The 24191-nt window shown below is 44.4% G+C and overlaps 1 protein-coding gene across 1 annotated transcript in view; it reads left to right on the forward strand.

Moving 5' to 3' along the window:
* Nucleotides 1–24191, forward strand: part of CASQ1 (calsequestrin 1) — a 141114-nt gene that overhangs the window by 51209 nt on the left and 65714 nt on the right. Inside the window, exon 3 of the mRNA XM_086947615.1 lies at nucleotides 13770–13870. Coding sequence (XP_086803741.1) covers nucleotides 13770–13870 — 101 coding nt within the window. The remainder of the gene's footprint in view (nucleotides 1–13769; nucleotides 13871–24191) is intronic.

The raw sequence follows: 24191 nt of genomic DNA on the forward strand, positions 1-24191 counted from the left end.
TTGTACAGCGCCTGGTGACGCCTCCCGGCATGTCCCCGCGCTGTGGAGAGAGAGTTTTAGGAGGGGAGACAGAGATACAGAAACTATAGAGTGAATAGATAGGTTTTCAGCAATTTTCTGAAAGATGCCTCGTTTATTTCTTGTCTGATGTTCGTGGGGAGGGTATTCCACTTCTTGGCTGCAAGAGTGCGGAAGGACCTACCTCCCATTCTAGCTCTTTTAGGGAGCGATGTTTTAAGCAAGCCCATTCCCTTAGATCTGAGGGATCTGTTGGGCTCATACAGTAAAGCCAGATCGGACAGGTAGGAGGGGGCTTTTTGATGAATGATCCTGTGGCACCAGAGGAGTGCTTTAAATAGTATCCTTTTGCTAATAGGCAGCCAGTGGAGGGTGGCCAGGGAAGGTCTGGAAGGAGCTCTACGAGGAAGTCTTAGCACTAGGCGTGCTGCTGAGTTTTGTAGGACTTGTAATCTTTTGATGTTTTTTTCAGACGTGCCCAGCAGCAGCACGTTACCATAATCTATTCGGGAGGTGATAAGTGCCTGAGTCATGGTACGCCTGGAGTTCAGCGGGAGCAAGTCCAGGGTACGATTGAGGGTTTTCATGACTCCAAAGCACTTGCCTACTGTTTTTTTGACATGGCTGTCAAAGGAGAGCTTGTTGTCTATCCAGACACCTAAGTTCTTGGCTTCCTGATTGGGAGTAGGTAAGGGTCCCAGACAGGTAGGCCACCAGTCTTTCGTCCATTTTGTGTCATTTCCTCCTATTATAAGTACCTCAGTTTTTGTGCCATTTAATTTGAGGCAGTGTTCGGTCATCCAAGCAGCAAGCTTGCACATGCAGGATTTGAAATTGTCGGCCTCGGAGGAGGGAGCTTGGGACAGGGAGATTAGAAGTTGAGTATCGTCGGCGTAAGAGACAAGCTCTACGCCGAACGATTGTACCACCTCGGCCAACGGTGCCATGTACAAGTTAAACAGGGTGGGACTCAGGGCAGAGCCCTGAGGCACCCCCTGTTCTAGCATCATGCTATCCAATAGAAAAGTCCCTCTTTGGACCTGAAAACTCCTGTTGGTAAGAAAGGCCTTCAGCCATCCTAGCGCCTCTTTGGTGACCCCCGCTCTGTTTAGACACTGTAGCAAGATGGAATGTGCTACAGTGTCAAACGCGGCACTGAGGTCCAGCATGATGAGAGCCATGGTCTTGCCCTCATCAGCTCCTTCCCGCAGAGTTTCAGTCGCTCTCAGGAGAGCTATTATATATACCGTCTTCTGCCAGAAAAAGCAAGGGGGGAGTGACTCGGCTGCTACGGCTCATGCAATGTTTCCGGGCAAATTACCTCCCATTAAAGTTGGGTCTAGAGTGACAATACTTTGGAAAACCAGGTACAAGAACACCGACCCGCTTAAAATCAGGCAAAGCGTAATTCCCTATGGTAATTGTGCTCCCTGTTCCTATTAATTAGGGGCATGGGCCATGAGCCAGAGAGCGTGCCATACGCCCCAAAGTCAAAAGCCCCTTCCTATCTCAAGCTGGTTGGCCACATTCTGTTGCATGGTGTCCTTTCTGCAATCTATGACGGTGCATTTTCATCAGTTGTTCGGTCGGTGACCTATGGCGCTTTCTCACCTTTGTTCATTTATTGAATGAATGAATGAGAGAATTTATTGCGTGCAAGCAAATTGCTGGAGGCGTTTTGGTGCTGAGCGGGATGAGAGAGTCTGTGCTGATCTCATATTTCGGTACGAAAAGCCATGTTTTCAAAGGCATCCTATTCCAGAGTAGGGTTGTGGACCTGAAGAAGCTTCTGCTGCCCCAGCCGATCCGTCCAAAGGCTGGCAGAACCACATTTTTCGCAGAGCTAGACCGAAGGATCCTACTGGGCGAATACCACCTCAAGTTATTCTTGAAATATGAGGGACCAAGCCGGTGAAGGGTCTTGTAGGCCACACACAAAGCTTTGAAAACAATGCGTTGCCTAACAAGCAGCCAGTGAAGTTTACTGATAGCCACTGTTCTAGACTTCCCTAGACCGCTGTTCTACTAAAGTCTTCCGTCTGAATTTACTCACCGGCTAATTTGCATCCCACATAATGTGCCAGATCAAAAACATTTACCATGAAGTGGTGTGCGAAATTTGTGTAATTTGGATTTGCACAAAATTTTGGCAAAATGCATGACAGGCATTTAGCTCTTCACATTTTTGCCTCTAAATAGCGCAAATAATTCTAGGGCTGTAAACATCAGCTGCTTGCGTTCAGATTTTTCACGATGTTCCCATGCTAAAATCTTGTAAACATGACAAAATAATGTTGTGTGGCATGATGGCGTAATTTCACAAATTTTTCCAGAACACGATATGGGACTATCCTCGGTTGGGGGTCCTACTGGGCAGGCGTGGCTAATAGGATATACGGCGTCATAGACGCCACACTGCACCTCACACCGAAGCTCGTTATGTTATGTATTTGGGAAGAACAGTCTTTGGACAAATATGCACACTTTCTCTGTGATTTGGCACTAATGGTGGCTAGAAGGTATGTAGTCCTAAAATGGAACAGTGCAGATGCACCGGGAGTGGAAGATTGGGAACGCAACATAGATTGGTGCATGACGACGGAGGAACAAATCTATGAGGCCTGGGGCTGCTCCAAGAAATATGTAAAGATCTGGGAATGTGGAGGACCCGGGATGGGGATGTGGGCTGGGATGCTGGAGGGGCTCACTAGTCGGGGTATGGCGGGGGGACCACAGGGAATAACAACATTCAAGGGGCACGGCGGCCTGCCATCGATCTGTGCAGGGACAGCAACACACTTTGACCTGAGATTGATGGCGAACATTTGGATGGATTGTCCCTATGGGTTGTCATGTTTTGTCTATGGTGGGGTACCATGAAGACGGGACCATTTGTGTGAGTTGTTGGTTTGTTTGCTGATAATTGTTTTTGAAATTCAATAAATTATTTCCGAAAAAAATATTTGAAAATATACAAGATTACTCCACCATAACCACAATTTGGCTTAGGCCCAACAATGTTTGCTTAGCTCTCTGGCAAACCTATACCTACCCACCATCAGAAGCTGTGGGTGGTATTATTGTGATCGGTGCAAACACAAACAAGGACAAATAATCCCTGCCTATCCTCAATTGAGTAATAAAAGAAGACAACATTACAGTGGAGCGGGCCCTCACACTCATGGGCCCAGTTGCCTGTACACATGGTGCACCAAGGATAGCTAAGAAGTTTGTGCACTTTAACAGACATCCACTGAAGGAGAAGTTTCAACACTAAATAAATTCTTGCGGGGCAGATTTCCACATAAAGACATTTCTAGCTGGGAAATTCTCCAGCCGCGAGTAGACTTTACTGGAGTTTTCTTGAGGCAAGTACCACTTTTAGCAGTTTATTTCACCTCAATTTGTTTAGAGTCTACAAAAAAATTCAAAAATCTAAAAACCCTATCCCACATCCAGATCACATAGTCAAAATACCATATAAGCTTTTTCTTTTACCACTCCTTAGTTTACTAGGCAAAAAATCCATTCCATTTTGTTGATCAGGTTCGCTCGCGCCCAACAGTGAGTAGGTGGGCCATGGTTAAAACCTCAACCTGCGGCAATTCAGAAGATTTCATAATTTTCTGCTTAAACCATCTAATTTCCATTTCCCACTCAGAATGTTTAAAGAGGACTAATTTAGCTCCTACTGTGTAATTTGCATTTCTTGTAGAAAAACATTCTGCTTGTTGTCAGATCAGATCACAGTGTAATAGGCTGGCACCAGCGGCATAATTATGTTTTTCAAACACAACGGGGGGTAGCATTTGTATATAAGATTGTGGATCTTTAGGCGATACACTGTGTGCGGCATTGATTTTGCTCCATGTGTCAATGTGCTCTTCTTTGCATAAAGTTCGGTCCAGATTTACTATGCATTTGCACGGGTGCTCGCCTGTGCAATGTGAGGCTATGAGACGCAAAGCATTGCAAACAACAGAACCAGTCAACTGTTCTACGCAAAGTACATTTAATTCCCAAATGTTGGTGCATTCGCAACAACATATTGCATTGTACTGTGTCACCTGACATCAAACCTCCCTTAATGGATGCCAACGGTGGGGTACCGTTGCTGGAATAGCCCGGGCTAGACTGGTTTATCTGTCACTCTGGCATGTTCTTGGTGGGCTGCAGGCTAGAGGGCAGTGTTCAGAGCAGGAAGGGCTGCATGTGAACTATGAAACCCCCCCATGGTGCCACTGTAAACATGATCACCTGCAATGTGTGATTGGTTTGAAAATTTTAACCTGACCGGATTTGGATTTCTAATCTAGCTATGAGCGCAGCACAAACACCCCTAGGACTTTGCCGTGAGCCAGATTTACTAAAGTAGCTGCAGTAGCGGGGGGTGGGGGGGGGCGGATGCGAGGGGGAGTAATACGCAGGGGTGTTGCGGGGGGGGGGGACTCAGGGAAATAATCAAAAAATTAAACTTACCTTTCCGCCGGGTCCCGTGTCTTCTCGGCTCCTGCTCTCCTGGTTTCCTGCCTCCGACAAGAACAGGAAGCAGGTAGCTAGGCCTCCTCTCCTAAGCCAATCACAATGCTGCAAGCTGCATTGTGATTGGTCGGGACGGTGCCCAGCCAGGGGCTAATGGGGTGGCCATGTTCACCATGTAGGCTGCAATGCAGCCTGCATAGAGAAGGTCAGAGTGCGCATTAATGGTTTTGACAGCCCAAGTGAGCCGACCAAACAGTCTTTGCGCACTCAGGAGTGGGCAAACCACTCCTCCCCTGCCCTGCTCAAAGAGCAGAGCAGACACACCCACCTGCCTGTCCGCAATGTGCAAAGCCAACATAAAATGGTAAGAACTCAAAGTTATTACCATTTTATGTTTAGTGCGAGAAAGCAGTGGGGCGACACTCCTCTGTCCTAGTGGAGGAGCCGCCCCTGAGTAGCAGAACCTGGTTTTGCATGAAATTCTAGCACCAAATTATAGTAGGCACAAAGAATGGGCAAGTGGAATAGTGTGCTTTATTCCTATGGGTAAATAGTCATTTCTGAGAAGAAAATACAAATTTGATGTCACTTACCCATGGGTGGTTCTCAATGTGCAGAAAATGTGTACCAGATGGTGTACGTCAAGTGTGAATGTGATACAAGATCCCTAATGTCTCACTTTTGCACGGTTCATTATTATAGCGAACTGACGTGGCCTAAATTTTCAATTTTTGAAGAAGAGTCCACTTCAGGCATTTTTCTGACAGTCAGCAAACAATTTTTATTGTTGCTAGATGATACGCAAATGAATACAAATATATGGATTGGTCCATGGGAATCTGCCCTCTTTAGGACACCCACATAACACCCCAATTTTACAACCAATTTTCCACCAATTATTACCAACATTTCCCATTGGAAAGTGTTTTGCCTATTGTAGTGAGAATTGGTTATGCGTTCAAACTTAAAGGATCACAAAATAGCCTGAACATATTATTTTTCCTTCCTATAACATTAATGGTAATTGACCCTCACACACACCCCACTAATTTGGCCTTCAAATGTTATGTTATGTTATGTTATGTTATTTGCATTTTTAATGCGCACAGCTGCTCCAGCGAAGGAGCGTCCTGGCGCAGGGAAAGGTAAACACAACATAACACTAAATCCAGTAACAAAAAAGCAGAAGCATTTAAAACAGGGAACATTTAAAACAGGAAGGTTTTCAGAGCCCTACGAAAGGATATTAAATCATCCAAGAGGCGGATTTCCAAGGGGAGCGCATTCCAGAGGGTTGCAGCTTTCACGCGGAAGGAGCGACCCCCCATCCGACTAAGTCTAAAACGGGGGACAACCACCAAGGATTGTCCAAGGGATCGGAGTGAGCGGGTAGGAACGTAGGGAGAGAGCAGTTTGTTAAGTATCACAGGTGCCAACTCTCGAAGAATTTTAAAAACCAGGCAAAGAGCCTTGAATTGAATTCGCTTGCTTATCGGAAGCCAGTGCAGGGACCGCAGAGTGTTAGAGGTGGGGCAGGTTCGGGGCAAACCAACCACCGCCCTAGCCGCAGCGTTCTGGACTCGCTGTAAACGAAGGATCTCGGCTTGGTTCGCTCCTAAAAGGAGTGAACTGGCGTAGTCCAGCCGAGAGATAATCATTGCTTGAATGACCAGCTGTCTTGTAGGAGCATCAAAAAATCTGAGCAGGGGTCTTAGCCCGCGTAATACTCCAAAACAGCAGGCCGCCACTCTCTTCGTGTGAGTCACAAAGCTTAACGTGTGGTCAAGCCATACTCCCAGATTCCTGAGTTCCAGGACAGGGGCCGGCGCTGATCCCAGCTCAGGAGGCCACCATCCGTCCCCCCAGTGGTCCGCTTCCCTTCCAACGATCATCACCTCCGTTTTTGTCGCGTTCAGCTGGAGGCAGTTGTTGTTCATCCAGCTGGCCACCTCTCTCAGTCCACTTCGGAACCTGAGGGCATCCTGCTTGGCATCCCCGCTGATCGTAACCGCCAACCGAGTGTCGTCAGCGTAGGAGACCATGGTTAGGCCCCATTGCCTGGCGACCTCAGCCAGCGGCTGCACGTACAGGTTAAAAAGCGTGGGACTCAGCGAGGAGCCCTGAGGGACCCCCAGGTCCAAAGGATGGTACTTGGACTGAAATGGAGGGGTGGCAACGCAGAAGGAGCGATCACTAAGGAAGGAGCGGAACCACTGCAGAGCTGACCCACAAATGCCAATGTCCTGCAGGCGGTGTAGAAGGATGCGATGGGAAACAGTGTCAAAGGCAGCGCTCAGGTCTAATAAAATAAGCGCTGCCGTTTGACCTGCATCGAGCACAGTCCGCCAATGCTCAACCATTGCCAGAAGGGCCGTCTCAGTGCTGTGGCCAGCACGAAACCCATTCTGCGTGGGATCCAGGACATTAACTTGGGTCATATGCTCCGTGAGGGCCAGATTTACATGGGCCTCCATGACCTTGGCCGGCCAAGGGAGCAAAGATATAGGGCGGTAGTTTTCTGGTCTCAGCAGATCCAGAGATGATTTTTTTAGGATCGGGGAAACCACCGCTTGCTTCCACTTGGCAGGGACCAGGCCGGAAGTCAGGGAGAGGTTAATCAGAGAACACACTACTGTGCGTCCCTCAAAAGCAACATCCCTGAAAAGGGCAGATCTTACCGGGTCTGCAGGCGAGCCAGACTTGACTCGCAGGGCCCACTTAGCAAACTCCTCATTAGAAAGAGTGGGAAGGGAGTGCAGCGATGGGCAGCTACTGGAGCCGCTCCAGGGAATCACAGGTGGCAGTGTGCTCGGAAACGCCTGGTAGATTTTTTTAACTTTGTCCAGAAAGAAAGTGGCTAGGGGTTCGCAGTGGGAGATGGAACTGTCCAACTGCGGAGGAACTCTCTTTGCCATCAGATCTTTTATGGTTTTAAAGATGGTTTTGGTGGGATTGAGGCTATTTCGGAATTCCGCTGCGTAAAACGCTGCCCGGGCCCTACATATAGCTCGATGGTAGAGCTTAACTAAGGCCAGGTAGATGGATTTCTTATCGGCATCATACGTCTTACGCCACTCCCTTTCTGCCCGTCTACAAGAGGACTTCATTGCACGCAACGCACTGTCATACCAGGGGCTAGCCTGCCGGGGACTGGACTTACTGGAGATGATAGGTACCAGGGCGTCCAGCGCCCTGGTAATCCAGTTACAGAACCGGTCATAGCCCGAGGTAGCATTCAGCAGAGGACCTAGAGGCTCAGCACCCATAATGCGGTGAAGGTCCTCTAACCTAAGTTTGTTCCAGTGGCGTCGAGGTATCCGCAAAGGAGGTGGAATAGTGGGATTAGCAGGGAGGGGAAGCCAAGCAGACACCAGATAGTGGTCAGACCATATCACAGGAACAACCGCCACAATCTGGACATCCGAGAGAGTCGTAAAAAATGGATCAAGAGTGTGGCCGGCCACGTGTGTAGGCTGAGAGACAAGCTGGATCAACTGCAGGGCCTCTAGGTCAGCCAAAAAACCACTAATGGCCGGAGACTCTAACCTATCGAAGTGGAGGTTTAGGTCGCCCAAGATCGAGAAATTTGCGCATCCACTAGCCAATAGGCTCACAGCCTCCGGAAAGGCACCTCTAAAAGCTACATCGCTGCCTGGGGGGCGGTAAACAACCATCCCTGACAGCGAGAACTGAGGGCTAATGGTAACCTTAAACAACGCACTCTCGCATCCAGCAATCTGCAGGACCGTCCAGGTACATGTGAAGGCGGATTTAATAAATAGGGCGATACCTCCACCTCTAGAATGGCGGTTGGATCTAAAACAAAAATAGCCCGGAGGACAGGCAAGATTGACTATAGCATCATCAGTGTCTTGCAGCCAGGTTTCAGTCAGAGCCAGCAGATCTGGTGTCTCCTCCAAAATAAGATCAGCCACAGACAGATGATGTTTTACTAGAGATCTGGTGTTAAGATTTAAAAATCGTAGACCAGATCCCAGGCTACCAGGCACCGGGAGGAGACCGGGAGGAGCTCGTGGGGCGGGAGAAGTAGCGAGCTCACGAATACCTACAGGCCGGTCCAATGACCATCTATTACAAGCACACTGACATGGGCCACACAACGGATGGAGAGATGTGGCAGAGCAGCGTGGGAGAGTATCTCTGATGGCATGAAGCGAGGCACTGGAATAAGCAATCATCCTATCAAACCGACAGATGAGGGCATACAGTGATACACAAAGAAAGGATAAACCCCCCGGCGTACCGCGCGTGCTTAGCGCGGACGGGCGCAGAGGGGCAGACTCTGGCTCGACTCCGGCGCGAGTCAGGCGCTACCGCTGCGCGTCACCGCTGCGCGAGCAGAGTGAGCTTTAAGTAGCAGCTCACCTGGGCTACAGGAAGCGCTAGAGCGCTCAGGCAAATGGCACAAGGAGGCAGAGACCACCCCAAGATGGCGGCCAAGCGCCACGAGGAAGCTACAAAAACGGTGAAATTCCGCGAAAAAACGCGGTGGGGGCACAATTTAAAATGCAAGTAAGTGGGCAAATAAAATAAAACTAGTAAAACGAGGCTCACATGCAAAAATGATACAGTGGTCAAAACGAGCTTTTTAAAATGATTAAATAAGCGCAACACGCTTAAATGCTAGCCAGTACAGTTGACCTGACAGTTGAATGAGTTGACCTCTCTCTTGTTCAATTAAAGGACCATCAGGGGAATGATGTCACACTAGATCTCAAAACCCCAGCTGATATAATCAAGCAAAGGAACATTCCAGAATCCCTATTGTTGGTGATTGTTGGAGTTGCAGGACTGGGAAAAGAGAACTGTCCAGTGCTTAATTTGAGCTGGTGGTTTTGGTACTTGGCACCAGCACTTAACTGTCAACACTGGCGCATGTGACAGGCTGCCACAAGGTGGCACTGTCTGGCTGATTTAGATATGCCCACAACAAGACTTAATTTTGAATTCAATATACATTAAAAATGATTATTCCCTAGCTCCCAAGCCATTCTTATAGCGTTGGGGGCCTGGAATAGTCCAAATTGTCACACTTGTGTGAGTGCGATGGTTTGTACTTGTGTTGTTACTATCATTGGCAGAGCTGGCAGGGGCAATGTGTGCTGCAAGCTGCAGTGGCCTCTTGACAAGTGCCCAGGCATACATTGGATAGATTTGCTTGATTTAGAGACAAGCGTATGAAGGATGACAAAGAAGAGGATCTTTACACAATCAGTTACAGGTGCTGTGATTGAGGTTTTCAGTCAATGAGAAGAGTATTTCCTCATTCCTTATAACTCCCCCACCCCCTTTGGCCAATCCTCACAAATCATCCACCTTAATTATTTGTGCAATTGTGGTTTATCAGACAAGCAGGTGCCTAACGCTCAGGGAGGAGAGCTGTAAGAACAAGGGAATTCCTTTGGGAATTTGTAGTAAAAATAGCAAAAAAGTACAGGCATGATCAAAGCCAAATTTGGACCAGAACTTAGAGGTATTCTGTCTTGCGATCCAGTTGGTTTGAACTAAATCTCTTCAGTGGTTTTTGAGGGACCCCAAAAAGATAAATCTTAAAAACGTATAGTTATATTGACAATTGGGTCCTTAGAGGTTTTTTTTTTACCAATTCTGTTAAACTGAACTTGCAATCTAAGAGCCTCATTAAGTGATGACCTATAAAATGGGGTATTAATATTGGGATCAGTATTGCCATTACCAGGCAGTATTCCCATACTGTTTACTGTCTCATACAGCTATGAGGTCCCCGCACAGGACTCTGTATTACTGAACCTATAATCACACGTTTTATTCCTAGAATATAGGCCCTATTTGTTCTACAAATTTCACTAACTAGGCTTAGGAGAAATTTGTTAACGAAGTAAGTGGTAATCCCGGGTGCAGTATTGCCAGGAGCAGTAATACCACTAGGTAATACCACATCAGATAATGCTTGTCATCCGCGTGGAGTGGTATTACCACTAAAAAGTATTTGTAGTACCACTTAGATCTACTTGTAATGATTGTAGATACACAGAGCAGAATAGTTTTGATCCAGAATCCTTTACGAGGCTGCAGACCAAGTTTGAGTGCATGGACCATGTTGCGAAAGAGGTTAAAAGAAAGGCATATGGGTGGCACAGAAGCTAGACTGGACCAGGGCAAACTTACAAGGATAGAAAATGGGACATGCCAAAAACCCTTTGGGTGGAATTATGCAATGTCTACTCTTACACCTCATTTAGGGAGACCTCAAAAATGTCTCTTTAGGTTGGCATATGAATGACTCTTCTCCAAATTGGCCAGGGAGGCAATACAACCATCTAGGTCAATCTAATTACCCTACAGAGATGTTTCATAGAGGACTTATCATCTATGAACACACTCAAGTTCTTTTCCATTCAACAAGGTCACAACAGAGCCCTATCAGTGTTCTTCTGCAGAACTATCCTTCATGGAGATCATTCAGCGGTAGCTAAATCTGTGCCCTCGCTTGCCCGTTTGCACCCCTGGCACTTTCCTTGCTACTTCTGGTCTCTGGGGCCATGAAGGCTGTGGTAGGAAGGGAATGTAAAGAGGGATGGAGGAGACCTCTACATTCCATACCACATCATGCCCTGCACCAAGCCAGGGAGAAGAAATTAGGAGGCTGTTGAGGGGCAAAGGGTGAGACCCTTTGTTGTTAGTGAGTGACCATATGAACCAGGATATATGTATGTATGAATTTATGTGTAGGATTTTATTGTGTGCGAAACTTCCTTTATTGAACCAGTGCAGAACAAAGGTGAGAGCCCTAAGTTATGATTCAGCTGGAATAAACTCCCTGTGGCGCTTCGCCTGGAACCCTCAGAGTCCATCTTCAGAGCTAAACTTAAAACATTCCTTTACACCCAATAGCGACCTCCCTCTTCACCTCTCCTGCTAGTACTAGGATCTTCAGCGCGGGGACACGCCGTAGGAGTCACCATGCGCTCTATAAATCCCCCTATTATTATTATTATTATTATTTATAATGAGGCAGGACATTCTTTGATGGTGAATCTCATTATTTGAAGATGGAGTGTTTGCTAAAGAGGTGGTTTTTTTTAGAACTGCGAAGGACTGAGGCAGTGGTGACATTGATGTGACTGGCGTACCAGGTACTGGGAGCATAGAGAGGCCCTGTCTTATGGCATTCCCTTTCCAGTCTAGAATTGACCTCTCTTTTGATGTGAAGCTATCCACCTAAAGTGGTTCATTTCTCTGCCAGAGAAATGTATGTGCTGCATCACATCAGTTACCCCCGTTGCATCGACTCCAAGTATCTCTGAGTGGCCATGTTGGTGAGGGATGGGGCAAAAGGGGTCTTGAAATCCCATCACCTACAATACTAGAGTTTTATTTCTACTCTCAGGCTCAATTCCAGGATTCGAAAATCTGGAAAATACTGAAAAAAGCTTTCCTACAGTCAGCTTTTTGTCTGAAGCATTAAGTGAATGTATATTGTATTTGAATCGATAGGGCCTGAAGGAACAATTCCCAGTGATAAAACAGAATGCAGCACCCTTGATAAAAATTAAGCTTGTCGCACAAATGAATTTTTTATATCAAGAGAATACAACAATGGATCCAGGAGGCTGATGCGCACAGCTTCAAAAGTTTGTGACTCCAGTATACCCTCACAGAGTCCAATATTTTGACATTAGTCTTTGTGAAATCGTTCTTTTGCTTGCAAGAATTCGGTGATCTAGCAGCAAAACACCTTTCCGCATACAACCTTTCAGATGCAATCACACACCCATCACTTAGGGACTGCCAACCACAGCACCATAGACACCAATCAACTAACGCTAATTGTAGTGAAAGAGTCATAATGCACCTATAGATCCCCCAGTGACTTCACAGACTTAATACTTTGCCCAACTCATAGCAACTCAACACCCTCTGGTTTGTTGCTGACAGGCTGGGGAAGGACAAGTGGAAACTAGAGAAAGTAGGCAGGGCTTTAGAAAGTTTACTTCCTGTTCCTGCTGCTTCCTTCATGAGCTTTGAGACCAGTGGTAGCAAATACAATGGCAGCGGTATCAAGGGGCAACCCAGAATTAACAGCATTCACACCCCAAAACACCCCCAAGGTCAGTGATATTCCCTCCCATAAGAAAAGAAGAAACAATGACATGGAACCCATGACCCAATAAACACTGACATAACATCACACATTTATGTGGTCCCAACACACCCACACATTGAACAGAGAAATGGCAATAGCAATCCTCAACATAGCCATTAGCAGATTGTCAAATAGAAACCAACAGCCCATCTTATACAACTAAAAGACCATTGTATATAACCCAACAAATCCTAACAAAGTCTTATTGAGTGTAAACTCAATCTAAACAGACCCTTAAATATCCAACAAAAGACCATCTTATGGATCCCGGTGTACAGTTACATGCTCCCCAACCGCCAACGTTCAGACCCATCTTAGAACAATTTAGACTAGTTCGTTATTGAGCATTGTACAAGGACATTCATCGAAATAATTTTTGAACCAGAACCTAGATGTCAGAAATCCCTTATACTCCAAATTTCTAAATGAAACACTGTCTATTGTCACTTTACAATGATGTAGATGATTTATGCAGCTGAAATATTGTACATTTTAGAAGGAGAGAGCAACGGGCGGGTACAGATAGAAGGAAATCCGGAGTTAATGCAACAGGTTAATGTCTCTAGGCAGTCTCTTCGACTAAATTGAAGTCAGGCTGCAAGAGATCAGGCAGATACAGTCGAATAGTGGGCTTTCCTAGTATGTGAAAGATACTGCCCTGTCTCAACCATTCATTCAGAGGCACTAATGGCCTATATGAAATAGCAAAAGTTAATTTCATTAAATTTCGTAGAATTTCACAACAAATTCAGAAAATTATGCAAACCTTTGCAAAATTAAATGTTATGATTTATCACTTGGAAATGAATGTAATGGATTTCAAACTTCAAGTGGAATACAATCAAGAACACTGTCTCTTGCAAGTCATTTTCCTGCTCACACCACTCACATGCTGAAAAAAATTGAGCTACTGTCCATCAAAAAAGCGCTTGATTTCAGTAAAGTTCATACCATCGTTGGTCAGGAACATTTATTAATAACTAATTATACTTGATAACATTCCAGTGTACACACTAGCAAATGCATATTTTGTGATGCCGAAGACCTTGCTTTGCTCTAAGTACATGCACAAGGGTAAATTGCTGACAGTGCAGCTCTAAGTGTCGTCTCTTTTCTTCTCCAGGGTTGGATGAGGAAGACAGTATCTATGTGTTTAAAGACGATGAGATCATTGAGTACGATGGAGAATTTTCTGCTGACACCCTTGTGGAGTTTCTTTTGGATGTGAGTAACTCTTTCCTTATGTTCTTTATTCCATCAACCTCCCTGTCTTAATTTTATCTAAATTCATCTTCTCTTTCCTTTTTTTTTTCTTTAGACCTTTTAATTCTCCTAATTCATATTTCTTTCCTGTATTTCTCTTACCATTTATATATGAAAACGTTTGTATCTATTTTCTCACTTTTCTCCCCAAGCTATACTTCCTTACTTACCCGCTTCTCTGTTTATTTTACTAGCTCACCCATATTTTCTTCCAAGATTGTCTTATCCCCCTGTTCCGTCTTCATCTATCCCCACTTCATAATCTCGCCTTTCCTTATGTACACTCTTCCTTTTCATCTCTCTGTATTTTATTTCCTCCTTTCGTATTCTTTTCTCCTTGTGTCTATTATTTTACTTGTTTCTCTATTTTATGCTATTTATATCACCTTCTTTCTTACTTCATACGTTTCAACTTTCTTCTAATTTACTGCTTATGTTATGTGCTCTTTTTCCTTCTTTGTTCCCTATCTACTTTTTTCTGTGTCTCTAAACGTGGCCTACAGAAAGCTCCATATTTTATTATTTGTCCTCATACATCAAACAAATCAGTCATTTTCTTTTAGAGAAAAAACTCAAAAAAATAATATTTTGAATTGAAAAACAAAATACACCATGCAACTAAGGCTACCTAGTAGCCGAAATGCATCAGCAGCCTTTTAAAATAAAGGTGGCTTCTCTTTCTCAAGTTGATGTGAGAGGATTATTATTTTTCTTTTTTATAAAGAATTTTATTTAGCGTTTTAAACAGCCATACGAAAGAGGAAAAAAGTCTCGACATAAATAAAAATGAATGTACTCATTTTATTGTAACAATGAACAGCATGAGGCCAATAAAAGCATGTCATTATTGGGATGAAACATATATGCATTATGTATATCAAATTTGCTATGAAGGCTCAGCATAAATGCTTGAAAAGAAACCAAAAAGCAAGCATGAATATTACATTATATGTATATAGTTAGTATTTTCACTATGCTCATTGTGTGGGTCTCATCACGTGGGTTGTGCATTTAAAAAGATGGCGTTTTTACCTCACGATTATGTGATCAAGAGCATGTGGTGCCCGAAACTCGTAATTCGAGAGAAACAAGAATAAGTATTCAAATTGCCTACATTTCCCACGGTTCGTGGTTCCTTTTTTGGCAGAAGCGGGTGTTGTAAGCCCTGTGAGTCGACGGAGGACCTTTGTGGATTTTATATATATATATATCTACACATATCTAAATATATATCTATATATATATCTATATATCTGTATGTATATATATATATATATATATATATATATATATATATAATTTCAGAGTGCTTAATAATAGGTCTTACTATTTAGCTTATTACAACTTAGCCAGACATCAACCACAAATGCCACCCTCTTCAGCTATTCAATGGCCTTTTTTCTTCTTAGCCAACTTTGACGATGTTCTATCAGTGGCATAACCTGGGGAGACAGACAACCCATATGGCTTAATGCGGCTGGGGGTAAGATGGCTCTCTGCATCGGATCTTGCCATTTAGTTAAAATTAGAAAATGAGTTGTTAGATTCTTTTGAATTGTGACATCCTGTCTTTCACTGTGTCTGACAGATTTTCCATAGCATAAAGTTCCATACTGTAGACCACCAGTTAGATAGAGCTAGATCCTTCCACGCCTGAGCCACAGTCAATCTAGCGGCTAACAGTGGATGGCAGATGAGATTACTCATCATAGAAGTAAGAGGATAAAAACTCATGTCATTAGCCACAACCTACACAATAATAGGATCCACTCCCAATTAGCCCAGTTATCTTTTGAACACATGTTACCTCAATCTCCCCACATATATAGGATCTCCTTGAGGGACATCCTATTCGGCACTGATCGCTTTCCCCAAACATGTGAAGTTAGTCTATCAGGGGGTCAGGTACCAATGCATAAAGACCACTTTCTCCATAGTGTGTGCAAATATAGGGCTTTGCCGCTTTATGCCAAATCATCATCCATTGAGCCTCATTTATGTCATGATTCAAGTCTGCTTTCCATTTAGCTACATAGTGGATTGACTGAGGGCGAGAAGACCTCAAAGATCTATAGATAAGATAAATGACTTCCTCTATATCAGCCTTAGTCAATATATCCTCCATTTTGTCGTCTTCCCTTGATCCTACTAATTTGATAGCCAGTTGTTGTGCCCAGTGCATCAAGTGACTTACTCTAAAAATGTCTTTCCTATTCAATTGAAAATCATTTGCTCTCTAGTCTCTGGTTTCAGTCACCGATTCACCCAATGTGAGTGCATGTCCGTCTTTCTGCTGGGCAAATACACCATCAGTCCTACCCAGAAAAACTCTGGGTTCCCCTCTATTGGTGTAAAGAGGGAAGAACAGGTAGTAGTTGATTTACTTCTGACTCCTTCCTTTCACTTAAATAAATTGGTTTCAGTGGATTGTTGTAGGGGACCCAACTGTGAAAGCTACAAAAGTGGTTTAAAGAGAGTCTTAGATACCGACTGGTCCACTGATACCCTGGGGTTTAACGATAGAAGATGCCCATGATAAGGCTGGGGCAAGTTGGGCTGCTAATATATATCTGGAGTGCAGAGTCCACCCTGAAAGGGGGATCTATATAGGATTGACTTTGCAACCCTTTGTCTTTTATTACTCCAAATGGATGCCCAAAGTTTGCACTGAATATGCTTGATTACATCCGGAGGGAATCGTATAAAGTAGATTCAACCAGAAGTTCATTTTTATATGTCCTCAACTATGTGGGTCTTTGTAAAGGGTATCAAGAAGCTTGGGAATGTTACACTCAAAAAGCTGCCAGACAGTTGATGAGACTGGTAGAGAAATACCTATGTTATTGGGAGGCTGTTATTAATCTCTATTTCTCAACTATCGACCTGAGCTTGTACCACGCTCGTGCCTGCAGATTTTTGGTAATTAATCTTAATTCTTAGTACAAGGCATATCGCAGGGGCGGCTCCTTCCATAGGGCGGAGGATCGTCGCCCCACTGCCTTCTTGCAGTGCGAGAAGCAGATACATTAAATGGTAATAACTTCCTGTTATTACCATTTTATGTGTAGTTGCAGGCACATAAGTGGGCTGGGCTTTTCTGCTAGCAGGGGAGGAGTGGTATGCCCACTCCTGAGGGGGCAATGACTGTTTGTTCAGCACTCTGGGACCGCCCAAACCAGTCATATGCACTCTGCCCTTTCTCCATGCAGGCTGCGATGCAGACTGCATGGAGAACATGGCCTTCCTGTAAGCCCCTGGCTGGGTGGCATCCCCACCAATTACAACGCTGCCATTGCAGTGTGGTGATAGGCTTAGGGAGGGGAGGGAGGCTCCTGCTTCCTGTTTCTGCCGGCGCCGGAGGCAGGAGAGCAGGAGCGCAGCCGAGAAGACACAGGACTCTCCTTCATATCAGTCAGTCTGGCTTCAGAGCCAACCATGTTATTGAGTCTCCACTATTAGAGGTCTCAGAGCACATTAAGGAAAGCCTTGAAGTGGGAGGAAAAGCCATCTTGATCCTATTAGACCTGTCAGCTGACTTTGATACTGTTCCTCATAATAGGCTTTTGGACAGGATCCAGACCCTCGGTATTGGTGGCTCTGTTTTAAAATGGCTCTCTTCCTTTTTGGAAGATAGAGACCAGGAGGTTTGGACTCCTCCCTTTGTGGCTGGAATCCCTAGTATGAATGTCGGGGTTCCTCAGGGATCCATTTTGAGACCCACATTATTCAATCTATAGATGTCCCCTTTGGCTTCTTTGGCTTAGGCATATGGAGCAAAAATTATTTCATATGCCGATGACACGCAGCTCTTATTCACTTGTGACAAGGGAAAGAGCTTTGAGGGAGGTAAGATTAAAACGTGCCTTTCAAAAGTGTTTACTAGATTAAGAATCAACCAGCTCAAATGTTACCCAGAAAAGTCAGAAATTATTTTCTTTGGCTCCCCTCCTTCGGATGAATAGAGACTTTGGTGGCCGGAAGATATGTCACCCGCTCGCCGCACAACAAATGGTAAAGAACCCAGACGTTATGATAGACAATTCCGTATCTATGAATGCCCAAGTCCAATCAGTTGCAGGAACTTGTTTTGGCTCGTTAGGATGCCGAGGAAGTCCTTTCCACTGTTCTCTTTGGACTGCGGGAAATCCGTAGGCCAGGCATTAATTACCCCCAGATTGGAGTATGTGAATGTTCTGTACCTAGGCCTCCCGGAATACTTGCTGAAGCACTTGCAGGTGGCCCAAAATGCTGCGGCCAGAGCAATTCTTATGCTGAAATTTAGGCCTCACATGTCTACCCATCTCAGAGCTCTTCACTGGCTTCCAGTAAAAAAAGAGAATCAGATTCAAGGCCTTGGTGTTATTCTTTAAGGCCTTCCACAGCAGGGGCTCAAGGTACCTCGGTAGGAGGGTTACCCACTATACACCATCTAGAACTTTGAGATCCTCTTCCATGAACCTGGCTGTGGTTCCGAGAATATTGCATGCCCGCTCGGGCGGCATCTCTTTTAGGTGTCTCGGAGTGCAGGCCTCGAACGTGCTCCCTGCATCGTTGAGATCGATGACTGATTTAGCTACTTTCAGGAAGCTCCTTAAAACTTGGATTTTTAATCAATGAATGATTACTCTTTAGCAGCATTCTTTATTGTAATGTTTTTTGCATTTGCATATGGGGGCTCTTAGTGGGGTTGCAGGCAAGGTCTTCGGATGCACCGGGACACTCTCTTTGAGTAGCTGTGCGCTATATAAATGCCTTCATTCATTCCTTCATTCACCTCCAACCATCTCCGAACCCAAAATAACACCCTTACATTGCTCTATTCTGCCTGTCTCTGAACCCTTAAAACCCTTACCAATATTTACATTTACCTTTCTCTGAATCCTAAAAAGCCATTACAATCCTTTCCCTCTAACTGCCCTTGACCCCTAAAAAACCCTTACCACCATTTACCTCTACCCACCCTTGAACTGTAAAAAACCCTTATCTCCCTTTCCATCTACCCGTCCCTGCCCCCTTCCCACCAATTACCTCTACCCGTCTCTGATCTCTAAAAAAAACTCCTACGTCTCATTAACTCTACCCACTCCTGAAGATGTCTAAAAAAAATCCATTGACCAGTAAATCCTCTTTTTTTTGGACATGTGATTTTAATAAAAATTCTTAATACGTAGCAATGTAGTGCATTGTAAACAGGTCAAACACGACCTGCATGGTACTTGCCTGTGTTGTACTGCCCAACATTGTAAAAATTGTGTGGTGAACATTACATACCAAATTTCCACCATTTAAGCACTCAGCAATCTTCTAGCATTATTTCTTTTATATCTGTAATTTTTTTTAACTTAATACCTTCTATGGGTAATCAGTCTTGTATAAACTAACTTGAAAAACGTATTAAGTATTCAAGAAGGTCAACCTGGTCTCACTCCCTTACCAGCTAAAAGAGGAACATGGAACCATGGAGCATAATTACTGAAAAAACATGGGACTAGTATACGTGACATCACCTTTCTGCATTTTATAAAAGATTTCTGAGGAATTTTATGCAAAAGGCATAATGCAAAGTTCCAGAAATTAAACAAAATATGCTGGCATTTTTTAAATTTCACCCTGGCCTGTGTTGTAACAATGTATGTTGATGAAATTATGTTTTTATGCTAAAACTGTGATGGTTGATAATGTAATGGAATGTATTCCCAAATAAACAATAGGGTCCCCTCAAGCAGCCCCCTCACACACAAATACACGTGCCCAGCCTTTTTTAATCTCTCAGATTCTCACATCAAGCGTGTGTTTCATTTCTCTCTCCTACCAATGATACCCACATGGGCTTGTAAAATTGTATCCTCTAAGGTCACCTCAAGGTCATTAAAATATCACCGTACCTCTAAAAGATGCTCCCTAGAGTCAACTAGGTGTATAGTTCACATTAAAGTAATCACAAAATTATACGAAAAAAATGAAAAAAGAAAGAAATTTAGGATAATACGAAAGCCGAGGTGTCCTTTTCAACACCACAATTTAAACCGCAAAAAAATAAAATAAATGAATCGCCCTCTCCCATAGCATCCCCGCAATGAACCTAATATCAAATGTTTTCGAACTTGTCAGAAGACCCACTTGTTAAAAATGTATCTTCAAAATAGACGATAAAACCTCCTCGGTCAGATTTTCAAGAGAATTCAGAATAGGTGAAGAGCAAGTTTCCATGGTGAAAATTGAAACAGAAGAATAAAAAAATCCTACACTTAGTCAATCTCATATGGTGTGGGATTTTGTTTGCTATTCTGCAATAATGAAGAGTTATGGAATAGGGTACTCAGACAAGGCAGTGGAAGTGAAATACATTCAGGAAGTGTATTTTAAAAGCAATTATAAATAATGTATATCCAAGATCTGGGGCTAAGATGGATTGGTACATCAGGAAGATACTTTAATAAGGACCATCAAATACTCACCGGGAATTAATAATCAACCTCAGGCGAACCTTGTTTAAAGTATGAAATGCAAACAACTTGAGTCCAAAAGTATCATGGATCCCATAACTCCGAGCTGCTAGGAAAAGGAAGTGAGGTAGCAACATCCCCGGCCACTTGACGCCACCAAATCTGCCTGTCCTAAATCCTTGCTCTCCACAGAATACTAGGAGGTTTTTAATAATATCAACAACGATTAGTAGACCTTTTTAAAGCTGTAGGGGTTCTAAAACTGGTTAGGATATGCAATACAGGAGGGCAGAATAACAACTCATTCTTCCGTTGAGCAAATTGCCAGTTCTTCCTTTTGAAAGGAGGTCTCATCACTATCTCAAAATTTGCTCTTGCCAGCTTTTGTTCACTTTATGCATTGAGAGGATTTACGGATTCCTGACTCCTCACTTTGCACATCAATCCTTTTATAAATCCCTCTTCTATTTTCATGACCTTCCCTAATGGTCCCTTCCTTACGGCTGCCCCTTTAAATGGCCCATTTCCTTTTAGATGCGTAAGTACTAACCAACCTAGTACTATCATGTTCCATTCTTTTTTTATCTTCAAAGTCCCTCCTTCCCTCTCTCTCATGTCCCTTCTTTGAAGTGGCTTTAGGATGCATGAGCCCTGAACCAACAACAGATCATAAAACAATTCCATAGAGATGAAACAAGAGTCTGGGAAGTTTCCAAAGAGATACAGAAGGATGTGCCTTCCTCTGAATGTAATGCAATGGATTATGGCTGGCTCCCATGGTGGTAGTCAAGGCAAAAGCATTCCAGAGTAAGAACAAACGTTGCAGATAGACAAAGGACACCACAGGCTGTGAAATAGACCAGTTCCTAAAATTCTGTGCCAGAAATCAAATAAGAATATTCCATTCAAATTTTAAAGTAATTCTAAGGGTTGTAGTTTTGTATGATATCCCTGAATGGATTCCACCACTGAAAGTCTACAAATTGTGAAATGGGGAAATAACATCTCAACACAAGTCAAAACATTCTTACTGAAGAGAGTAGGTGCTGCTTGACAGATTCAAACTGATCCAGTCTGAAGCAATAAAATGCCAAAATCAGGATCTTAAAAGATACTGGATCAAAGCCTCACATCAACTAAGATACACAATCTTGGCATTGCTTACTTTGTAGAAAAATAAGTGCCAGGGCCCAAGATATTTCTCAGGAGGCCACTGCAGCATTCACCACCCACCTTCCCTGCCAGCACTGCCAAAAGCCAGTACCAATGCTTCTTACTTATCCTCACGCCCCTGCAAATGAGACAATATGGACTATTCCTGGCCAACCCCAGCTGTAAGAATGGTCTGTAGTACTGATATTATTCTTTTTTTTAATGTATTTGGCAATGTTATTGCATCCGCTGATGTTTTGAAAATAGACAGACAGTGCTACCATGTGGTGGACTATCATAAATATTTGCCGGCGTCAAGAAATAAGTGCTGGTGCAGAGCACAAATTAACCATCTTGGAGTGGGTTTGAAATTGCTTTTAAACCCAAAGAGAGCATTCATGTGCACTTGCTGACAAATTAGTGTGCCTGGTGGGACGGAAAGTGTGATCACATAGTGAGGGCAGAGCTCGGTGTGATTGAAGCAACGATCCAAGAGCTGAATGGTTAAGATTTTGCCGGCGAGCAAGTATGTACATCGGAGATGAGAATGCTCTAGGTGTCTGGCGTTCCAGAATACCATTGAGTGGGCGCATTACATGGAGCAGACCTCTAGCCTATGCACTACACACTACAATACTTTCATGTGATGGAGACAGGGCGACACCTGATACATTGGTTCACATCTTCCATTAGACAGCACACAGGATCTCACCCGGCTTAGGCAACACTGGGAGGAGGATCTGGGCAGGGCTTTCACAGATAAAGAATGGTCCACTGTTCGGGGCAGCCCCACATATATACCGTGCATCCAAGATTCAAACAGATAAAAAAAATTGTTTTACACCGAGCTTACCTCGCTCCTGCCCAAATCAACAGGTATTTTCGTCGAAATGACGCGAACTGCCCCTGTTGCCAACACATAGACGCTGACATTATCCATATGTTGTGGTCTTGCACTATCCTGCACGACTACTGGTCCCACGTATCAACTATCCTGGTGGCTTGTACCTCTCGGGTGATCCATCTCCACTGGGAGTTCCACCTCCTGCATCTATTCAGCAGAAACAAGAAACATAAGGCCACCTCTAGACTTTTAGACCTGGGGCTAATAACAGCAAAGCGTCTCATAACCAAGAGATGATAGTCCCTTCTCTCGCCCCCCACAATTGCTTGGTGACAATCTCTACTGAATTGGGCTAGGGTGGAGGGGATGGCACTCCAAAGGGACGATCTCCTTGGCTTGCGCAAACTCCTCATAGCACATCAATGGGATGCTATGGTGCTGAAGCTCCAGGAGATGGTCACTGGCGCAGGGGGCTTGTGTGAGTTGAAGGAGACTGGCACTCAAGGCTTGTCTCTCTCTGGCCCCTACATAGACTGAAGAACACTGATTTCCAAGCGTTTAGAATCCTGTTCCTGTCACTGGATGTGGCAAATTCTAGCCCTCTTCTTCCACCCCCCCCCCCCCCTGGGTTCTACTAAGCGCAGAAACAGGTCCCCCCACCCCTCGTTATCTTATGTTGTCCTCAGTATGTTGTACCCTATGTCCACGGTTGACGCATAACGCACCATGTTCTAGCTCTGTTCATATACTCTGGCGATGTGGTCTTTGGGTCTAGATACCCCCTTCTATACGGAGCGTGGTCTTTGGACTCTTGCAATGGACTACCATGTACCTCAACAGGCATATATTGATTGATGGTGTATTTGTACATGTTCTATTGACTAACGCTGCCGCATACACACTGTACGTTGTCGGGATTGTTTCCTAAAATTGTGCAAAATGCTAAAATGTAAATAAAAAAGATTTAAACAAAAAAATGGAGCACACCTCTAGCCAGGCAACCCTGATTAAGAGGTAGCAGGGAGCGCTGTCCCCTAGCTTGTCAATAGAAGAGGCAATGGTACTCTTATAAGTGAGACAGCCCATGCAATGGCACAAGGGCTGGGCGGGTCTGCACTAGGCTGACTTGGAGCACCGCAGGCAGATCGCATGGGCAACACTGGGGCTTTCGTGCTCACTGCAGTTAGGCAGAACCAGCAGAGATAGTACAGCACTGAAAGAATCTGGTTACTGGCTCTTGGTATGACAATGAGTGATCAACAAATGGTCGATCACTACAATTGTGCTTCAGTGATGGGTAAAGATAGAGTATGTAGAGATCCAACCTGTTATCCAGAGGTTGGCACCACCTCAGACCTGGAAATAACTTGGGTCCTTGATTTGCATACATGAAACATTTGGCTTGCAAATGTTCACCTCATGCTCAAGTGAGTAACAGTTAAGCCCTGCACCAGCCCACAGTCTTACCTTGGCTGGTTCACTTACTTGTCTGCTGTAGGACTAGGCAAAGTAAGAGCTTCCTTAAGGGGACACAGGGAAGGCAAGAGGCCTCCCCAGGTCTTGCAGGAGGGTAGCATTGTCCTAGTTGTCCACTTTCCCACTTGTAGTGGAACGGATTTCTATCCTTGCACCTCATAGAGCCATTAGGACTAGTCGTAATGTGGTGTGAGCGAAGAGCCCTCTGTAAGTGATCACAGCCCTTCGTGGTCTGGCTGCCGGGTTATTGTGGCTTCTGGTCAATAAATATGTTGGGTTTTCCTGTAGCCCAGAGGAAGAACAGAGCAGATCTCGCTATGTTAGATACTAAGATGACTAAGGCACAGAACCCCCACATCAATCG

Source organism: Lissotriton vulgaris, chromosome 12 (assembly GCF_964263255.1).
Source record: "Lissotriton vulgaris chromosome 12, aLisVul1.2, whole genome shotgun sequence".
Classification (NCBI taxonomy): Eukaryota; Metazoa; Chordata; class Amphibia; order Caudata; family Salamandridae; genus Lissotriton; species Lissotriton vulgaris.